The sequence below is a fragment of the Lipotes vexillifer genome, unplaced genomic scaffold (assembly GCF_000442215.2).
Source record: "Lipotes vexillifer unplaced genomic scaffold, Lipotes_vexillifer_v1.1 scaffold2036, whole genome shotgun sequence".
Taxonomy (NCBI): domain Eukaryota; kingdom Metazoa; phylum Chordata; class Mammalia; order Artiodactyla; family Lipotidae; genus Lipotes; species Lipotes vexillifer.
The window spans coordinates 338,741-347,638 of NW_006787290.1; the positions used below are offsets into that span (position 1 = coordinate 338,741).

Sequence of the window (8,898 nt, forward strand, 5' to 3'; positions counted from 1 at the left end):
GGAAGAAACGCTGGGGAAAGGCTATAAATGACGTCTTCCCATGCCTTCTTCAAATGCTGCTTCTCATGCTAAATGTAACCATAGAAAGATTGTCTTTAATTTTTCTGCTTACTGATTTTACCTCCGATTATCGTCTATAACACCTACTTTCATTCATCAAATACATGTTTCCTATGTGTTGGGTGATACGCTCTGTGCTGGAGATGCTGTGGTCAATGCAAGCTTCCTTCTGGAGACACGGGAAGCTGCCCTCACGCAGCTTATGATCTTGTTACTGCTCCAGGCACGTGGCCTATGAAAGTGTCATCTCCCCAGCAAGATGCTTGTTCCTTCACTTCAGGCCCCAATTATGTCTTCTACCCTCTCAGTGTCTCCTACAGCCCCAGGTAGTTGTTGGTCATAGATATTCAATAAAGAAGGGAATGCGGCTTCCCTGGTGGCGCAGTGGTTGAGAGTCCGCCTGCTGATGCAGGGGACGCGGGTTCGTGCCCCGGTCTGGGAAGATCCCACATGCCGCGGAGCGGCTGGGCCCGCGAGCCATGGCCTCTGAGCCTGTGCGTTCGGAGCCTGTGCTCCGCAACGGGAGAGGCCACAACAGTGAGATGCCCGCGTACCGCAGAAAAACAACAAAAAAAGAGAAGGCAATGTTCGTAAAGTACTCAGAAAGGGAAAGCTCACTGGATAAAAAGTGCTGAATATATATTCACCACATCAGAACTGAAGAGCAGGAGAGAATAAGGCTCTGAGGACAGTGTCTGGAGTCGGACAGGAGGAGTTTAGTCCCAGCCGGGACACTTACTAGCTTCTGGTTGTAAGCAATGTTGCTTAACTTCTCTGAGTCTCATGCTCCTTCTGTGGAGGAGATAGTACCTTTATATCCTACGACTGCTGGGAAGATTATGGGAGATAATGCGTGGAGAGCTCTTGAACGTGGAACGTTCTTAGCTGTATTTTATAATCTCATGCACTGCACCTCTTCATGGCTTAGGCCAGTGGTTCCCAAACTTTTCACTCATTAAGGATCCCTCTTATTTTTCTTCTAAAAGGGGCACATTTTAATTGATTTTTTTCTCTCCAGCTGCATTTGTTAATAAGTAATGAATATAGGGAATTCCCTGGCAGTCCAGTGGTTGGGGCCCTGTGCTTCCTCTGCAGCGGGCACAGGTTCGATCCCTGGTTGGGGAACTGAGATCCCGCATGCTCCACAGCGAGGCCAAAAAAAAAGTAATGAATATATTTCCCCAATTAGAAAATTAATTAGCAATACACACGGCTTCCAAAGAGAATTGTGTATTAGCATGTGATCGCTATAGTTCATACTTAGTCTTCTGCCTGACAATGACACTTTGGTAAGCTTGGGAATCTTCTTAGAGGAAGTGCTTAATTTCCATAAAGCTGTTTGAATAATGCACAGAGCATCTCTGAGGACCCCTGAGGGTCCAGACACCCCAGGATGGGGCATAAGGTGCTAAGGCTGCCTCGGGCCAGGTTACTTGTTGTTATTAATATTTCTTCCCTGTCCCAGTCTGACTTTTTTTTAGTTTCTTTTCCACTTGCCTCTCAGATGGGCAGGATTTAGCCGGTCTGGTCATGTCCCCTGCTTGCCGTGTCACCCATGCCCTGCACAGTCGGTCACCCAGTGTCTTGGACCCTCTGCTCCTTGTTCTCTGCTCACTGCCTTGTCCCCGTTAGTGTTTTTAGCTCATTGGAATCTCCTTCCTTCATCTAACAGACTTTCCCCTTTCCTCTCCCTAGGATCTCAAACGCTATTAATTTCCCTGGAGTTTTGGTATATATATATATATATATATTTTCTCAAACTAAGAAATTGTGACAAAACTCACGTGGGGAATTGTGCCCATTGTTTGCAGTAGAAGAAAAGAAAGAGAATGGGAGTGATACCTTCGACACCGACCACCATCCAGGCTGAGCTGAAGAGGAATCACTGGTACCCCCCAGGTGCCAGGCTGTGACAGGTGAGCCACCCAGGGTAGTAGTCACGAGCTTGGGCTTCAGAAAGAGAGCTGGCTGAGCTATTTCCAGCTGGGTGACCCCAGGCACACCATTAACATTTTGCGGGGGTCTCTTATCCATAGAATGAAAATAATACCTCCCTCACAGAGCTACTGTGAGGTTTGACGATGTCTGTGAATCACTTAGCACAGTGACTGGCAGATGTAACTCACACTGTAAGAACTTGACCCTGAGCAGCTCACAGCTCCCACAAGGACAACATTACCACCACAAGGCAAGTGCTGTAAACTAGAGCTACCTGCCGAGTGGAGGGGAGCACAGGGGACCCTGTATTTAGGGCTGGGCCAAGGGGTGGGGGTGAGTATAGAGTATAAGATAGAGGAAGGAAGGGAGGAAGGAAGAAGGGAGGGAGGGGAGAGGTATGGGGACAAGATGAAAAGGAAGGACGATGGAAGGAGACCATAATGAAGGAGATTTGGGGAGCAAATTAAAACTCATCAGAAAGAGTCATAGCCCTCCTTCCTCTTCGCTCATCTATTCCCAAAAAGGCTACAGATTTACAGCCGGGCAACTACAGTCGGAGACCCCAGCCGATGTAGGTGGGTGAGTGCACCCTGAATGCGTTCTGCCTGGTGGGCAGGGCCGGTGGGCGGTGCTCACTTCATGCCCTGCTGGAAGACTGAGTTGCGGCGGGTCTTGCAGATGATGAGGTCAGCCCACTGCACGACCACGATGCTGGCAAAGAAGGCCGTGTGGCAAGTGAACTCCACCACCTTGCGTTGCTCATAGGTCTGGGGGAGGGTGGGCAGAGAGAGGTGAGGGTGTGAGAGGAAAGGGTAGGAACAGGGTACAGCGTGGTCCAGGGCAGATGTTAAACCCTGGGCACCTACTCCACCCTTAGCCCCAAATCCCACTGGCCACAACTGACCACTCCTGCCAGACGTTCAGCCCTACCCTCTCATATGTGTGCATCTGCACTTACACAGCGCCACTTACCCACTCCTGTCCGTAGCTGTCCTCCAGGTCGTTCATGGACCGGTCGTCCCAGTCGAGGCGGATTCCCAGCAGCCGTGAAGGCAGGAAACCATTCTCTGCCAGGATCACGAAGTAGGTGAAGAAGCCACCCAGCGCCTGGATCATCCCTGTGGGTGGTGGGCAAAGGACAAAGGGCAGGGCCTGGGTCATAGAAGGTAACAGGATGGGACCAGCCCCTATGGGCCAGAGAAGGACGGACATCCCTGACCCTCGGGGAGTTGGCCCCTGTCCTGGAATTTTGCAGGGGGATCATCCCTCCAAAGGCTGGGAGAAGCATCTTCTTGGGGTTCCCTCCTGAGCCCCGGGCCCGGCCGCACCGATCTGTCCATAGGCCATGCTGATCAGCCTCTCGTTCACCAGCTTGTCTGTCTGCGGGTTTCTTGGCTGCCGCTTCATGATGTCACTCTCAGCTGCCTCATAAGCCAAGGAGATGGCAGGGACCTGTGCAAGGGGGCAGTTGGGGAGAGGACGGCATTTGAAAGGAGAGGGTGGGAGCAGAGGGTGATCAACAGTGAAGAACCTTTGACATAATTCAAACACTTATAAAGACCCAAGACCCTGGACTTCCCTGGTGGCACAGTGGTTAAGAATCCACCTGCCAATGCAAGGGACCCCGGTTCGATCCTTGGTCCGGGAAGATCCCACATGCCGTGGAGCAACTAAGCCCGTGCGCCACAATTACTGAGCCTGTGCTCTGGAGCCCACAAGCCACAACTACTGAGCCCACGTGCCACAACTACTGAAGCCCGTGTGCTTAGAGCCTGTGCTCCGCAACAAGAGAAGCCACTGCAATGAGAAGTCCGTGCACTGCAATGAAGAGTAGCCCCTACTCGCCGCAACTAGAGAAAGCCTGTGCACAGCCACGAAGACCCAACGCAGTCAAAAAAAAAAGAGACCCGAGACCCTATCATCTTCCAGGCTTTGTGCCCATCTTCTCTGCAACCCTCACAGCCTCCTCAGCTGTCCCTGATGCACCTTTCCTTCCAGGGGGTAGGGCCCACCCCTACCCACTGCACCCCCATGACTGCCTTGCCTGTCCCCTCCTCCAACCCATGGCCTCACCATGTCAGTGCCCAAGTCAATGCAGAGGATGGTCACAGTGCCCAGAGGCAGGGGGATGTTGGCAATGATGAACAGCAGGAAGGGGGTGATCTCGGGGATGTTGCTGGTCAGGGTGTAGGCGATGGATTTCTTCAGGTTGTCAAAGATCAGGCGGCCTGTGGGGAGGTTCTGAAGGCATCAGGGAGATCAGAGGGACCCTCCCCACCCCTAGCCCCTGAAGCATGGCCGCTTGTCTACCCAACAAAGGGAGATTTTGTGTCAGAGGGAAGCTAAAGCAGGCGGTGGATGCCTGAGATCCTGAGTTGAGTCTGTAACTGGGGTAAAAGGCAGTGAAGCAGATGTGCCAGCTCAGACATCCTGGATGGCATCCCAGCCTGTGTAGCCCCTCACCCTCCTCCACACCCGTGACGATGGAGGCAAAGTTGTCATCCAGCAGGATCATGTCGGCTGCCTGCTTAGACACATCAGAGCCAGCGATGCCCATGGCAATGCCGATGTCCGCCTTCTTCAGCGCGGGGGAGTCGTTCACCCCGTCCCCTGTCACCGCCACAATGGCTCCCTGGAGAGAAGGTACAGCCAGGCTGGGGGTGCAGCCCCTGCACGTGCCTGGCCCTGGCCCTGGCCTTGACCCTTACCCCCTTGCTCACCTGCCTCTGACAGCCCTCCACGATGATGAGCTTCTGCTGAGGAGACGTCCGGGCAAAGACAATCTCCGTGTGGTTCTTGAGGATCTCGTCCAGCTGCTCTGACGTCATGTCCTTCAGGTCAGAGCCGTGCACCACACACGCCTTGGCCTCTCTGGAGGCAGAGGCAGAGCCGGTTGATTCCCTGGTACCCCACCACCCCTCCTCGCCACTGCCGGGTCTTCCCCAACAGCTTCAGTCTTCCTCTCCCTGACACTCAGTGACTTGTCTTGGTCAGGTCAGGTGCTCAGTCCTCACCACGCGGCAGCATCACAGTCGTCAGTACAGTGTGCTGGGCCAGGCGCTAGTTCCTTTATACGTATCTCACTCCTATAGAAACCAGCAGCGTGGCTACTACCCTAATTTTGAAGTTGAGAAAATGGAGGCTCGGGAAGGTAAAGTGACAGGTCCAAGGTTACACAGCTAATCAGTGGCACAGTCTTGCCACAGGCTTGGGACCAGGGAACCGGCAGTTAGGACAAGATACCCTCAGGGGCTGCTCAATCATCCGGTGGGAGAGGCTGAGTTGATGGGGGAGGGGTCCTATGGAGCCTCACCTGGGGTTGACCTGGCTGACAGGAATGTTGAGCCGGGCTGCAATGTCCTCCACCGTCTCGTTGCCCTCTGATATGATACCCACACCTTTGGCAATGGCCTTGGCTGTGATAGGGTGGTCCCCGGTCACCATGATCACCTGGCAGGAAGGAGAAAAGAGAAAAGGAAAGCAGCATTAAGGTTTTGTTTTTTTTTCTCCTTTTATTCCTTTCCCAAAGTCGGAAGAGCTAGACCACTAGATGGTGGGACTGGAAGATCCCAGCCAAAATAATGGAACTCTGTGTGTGTGTGTGTGTGTGTGTGTGTGTGTGTGTGTGGAGAGAGAGAGAGAGAGAGAGAGAGTGTGAGGGGAAGAAACAACAAGCTGTGTTCAGGAGATCAGAGATAGTTTGCCTAACTGGAGGAAAGCCTCTCTGACAGAGTAACAAGTTAATGAGGGTCCCTTGGAAGAGCAGCCTCAAGGATTGTTTAGGAGTTTGAATTTCATGAGATATAAGGTTGTCACAGCTGGAAGGACCCCTAACAGCTCCTTCATTTTACCAATGAGGAAACAAAGGCTTAGCAAGGGGCCCATGATTTGCTCCCGGTCCCAGGGAACCAGAACGGACATGGTTTTCCTAGTGCCCAGTGTGATGTCTGCTGACATCCTAATCAGACAGGGCAGGGACAGGAGGGAGGCATTCCCTCCCATCCCTCCCTGCCGCCTTCCACCACCTGTCCTCTGCCTCTGACATCCCTTCGCAATGTGGGAAGAAGGTGGTTCCTGACTGAACCGTGATATTCATTGTTGCTGTTGCAGAATGGATGGGGCTGGATGGGGAAGGTGGTTAGCATCTGAGAGGCTGGTAAAGAGGATGTTGCAAGCATCGGGAGGTCAGAGCTGGCTTAGGAGACCATTTGCATGTGGGGGTTTGTGGGGCAAATCCCACACATTCTGAGAAGGAAGCCTCTTCACGCCCCGCTGCTTTCTCTTCCACCCCCAAAAGCCACATGGGCCTCCCAGCTGAAAGACAAAAGCATCTTTACAGTCCTCATCCTGCTCAACCCTCTGAGGGGTTTGGCACTGTCTACCACCCCCTCCTTGAAGCCCTGTCCTCCCTTGGCCCGCATGGACTCCTCCATTCCCAGTTCCCCTCCATCTCTCTTCAGGTGGTCTTTCCCACCTGAGTGAGGAAGCAGCATTAGGTGTCGCCTAGCAGACCTAAGGTGAAACACTGACCTTCCCCAGGTGCCTTCACTGAGTCTCAGCAGAATGGAGATGATGAGTCTTTCCTTCAGGGTCATCTTGAGGAGTTAGTGGCCTTAGGTGGACACGCGCTAAGGCTGTCATCACCTTCCCCCTCATCGCTGGGTCCTCCTCCACTTGCCCTTCCTGTTGGTGTGGCCCAGGGTTTCCTTCCCCTCCCCTTTCTTCACCCCTGCTCTTTTCCTGAGCAACAGAATCAAGCATACTAGCGTGTCTTTAACCTGTACTCACATGGGAACGAGACTGAACTCTCCTGTCCTGGCCCGCTTTCTTGAGGGCTTTCTCTCAGCCATATTCCTACTTTCCCTGAAACATCCCCCCCTGGGCATCTTACAGACCTTCCGATCTCAGGGCGAAGGGAACTCCTTATCTCCACTCCCCACCCCCACGGAGCCTTCTCCTCTGCTCCCCACCTGAGATACCATCCATTCGATTCATTCAGTCCCTTTATCTCCTGGGTCTTCTCGCCTCCCCATTTGAGTTTGGTCACCAAGTTCTCAAAACGTCTCTCAAAAGTAACTACTCCACTCTTTTTGTCGCTGCCCTCATTTGGGTCATCATCTTGCCATCATCTTGGTATTGCAATAGCCTCTTATGCTGTCTCCCCAGCCCCGGTTCTTCTCCAAATCCAGCGCTTCCTCCATCCAGGGAGCCTCCTAAGGGCTAGCTCTGCCCTGTGACACCTGCGGCTCTCTGTGGCTCTCAGGATAAAGCCCAAGTCTGGCGTTTAAGCAAAATCCTTCCAACTGGCCCTGGCCCTGATTGCAGTCTCCATCTCCGTTGCTCCTCGGCCACCTCCCACTGCCACGCGCACATGTCCCGTGCAGTCCAGCCACGGCTGGGTACACACTGTTCCCTGCTCTTGACACGCCTTCCGCTCCCGCCCCGCCTTACAAAATGCTCTTCACCCTTCGGGGCCCAGATCAAATATCATGCCCTCTGTAAAACATTGTCCAGTTCTCCGAGGTGGACTTAACAGATCCCTGCTGCTCTGAGTTCCCTGGACATGCTTTCCCCAGGCCTCGGTGACTGTTCTGATCATGATAACAGGCTGCCTGGCGAGAAGGGGAGCACGGGCTTTCCGGATGAGCTGGCCAGGCTTCCTATAGCCAGTCTCCCTCTTACTAGCAGTTTTATTTTGGGAACGCTACTTACCCACTCTGAGTCTCAGCCTGTTTTATTTTTAAATGGGGATAATTATGCCTACCTTAGAGACAGAGTGGTTGCAGGGTTCAGAAATCACATATGTGTGCATATATGTGCATCAGATATATGTGCATCACAGGGTTCAGAAATCACACATGTGTGCATCACACTAACCTCTAGTGTGATGGTTAAAAAATAACAGATACCTCAGTTCAAATCCTGGCTCTACCACTTACTAGCTCTGTGGCCTTGGGCATGTCACTTTGCGTCTCAGTTTTCGTCTCTGTAAATAAGGGAAAAAACTAGTGCCTACTTGTAGGGTTGTTGTGAAAATCAAATGAGATCATACAGGTTTGGTGCTTAGAATAGTGCCTGTTGCATATAAAGCCTCACAAAACAATAGGCTCTTTTTATTATTAGAATATCTGACCCTTAGCGGGTGCTCAAAGACCCTATCTGTTAAAATTGTTCTGTGATTAATTTAAAGGCATTTGTTTCCCCTGAGGGATCATGAGCTCCGGAGGCCAGGCACTGTATCTTATTTGTCTTTTGTATCCCCAGTGCCTGGTGCAGTCCCTGGCCCTCAGTAGACAGGTTGAGTTGAACTGATTTGGAAGTAGGTGAGAAGTTGCAAAAGGAGGAACAAGCGATGGCATCAGAATTGGTAAATGGACAGGTTAAGAGTGGCAAAGAGCTGTATCTTGGATACAGGAAAGTAACCAAGATGGAAGGGATTTTTGTTTGTTGAAATCCAGCACTTTGAACAGTGCTCAGTAAACAATAAATATTTGTTGAAGGAAGCACAAATGTCGTACAGAGAAGGGAGTGGTCATTGAGAAGCAATTGCAGCTGGAGAAGGGAACGTGGGAGAGGTATGCTTGGTGGAATGAGGACAGGAGCTAGTCTACCGGGTTATGGGGTGGAGGTGAGTGGCCGCAGGCAAGAGCCTACTAATCTCATCCTAAACGGCTAGAGAGAGTGGGCGCTAGCTGGGAAGGGGAGGACAACAAGATCTCCAAGATAAGGGTGACTGATCGGCTTGAAACCAGAATGGAAGGAGCCATGCCCCAGAGAGGGAGGATGGGTGTGGGAGACTGGTCGCTCTGAGCAAAAACGACAAGGGTGAGAGGTCCAAGGCAGGGACCGGCCTTTCCTTGCAGACGGACAGCTTCTCCTCTCAGTCAGCAGGAAGGAGGC

General features: G+C 52.2%; 1 protein-coding gene across 4 annotated transcripts in view; it reads right to left on the reverse strand.

Annotated features, from left to right (window-relative positions):
• LOC103074894 (sodium/potassium-transporting ATPase subunit alpha-2) overlaps positions 1-8,898 on the reverse strand; it is a 30,771-nt gene that overhangs the window by 1,437 nt on the left and 20,436 nt on the right. For all 4 annotated transcript variants that reach the window (XM_007459937.1, XM_007459938.1, XM_007459939.1 and 1 more), the window contains 7 exons: positions 5,312-5,448; positions 4,719-4,869; positions 4,462-4,630; positions 4,072-4,226; positions 3,327-3,450; positions 2,971-3,116; positions 2,635-2,765 (listed from right to left, as the gene is read on the reverse strand). In XM_007459937.1, the coding sequence (XP_007459999.1) occupies positions 2,635-2,765; positions 2,971-3,116; positions 3,327-3,450; positions 4,072-4,226; positions 4,462-4,630; positions 4,719-4,869; positions 5,312-5,448 (1,013 nt within the window). The remainder of the gene's footprint in view (positions 1-2,634; positions 2,766-2,970; positions 3,117-3,326; positions 3,451-4,071; positions 4,227-4,461; positions 4,631-4,718; positions 4,870-5,311; positions 5,449-8,898) is intronic.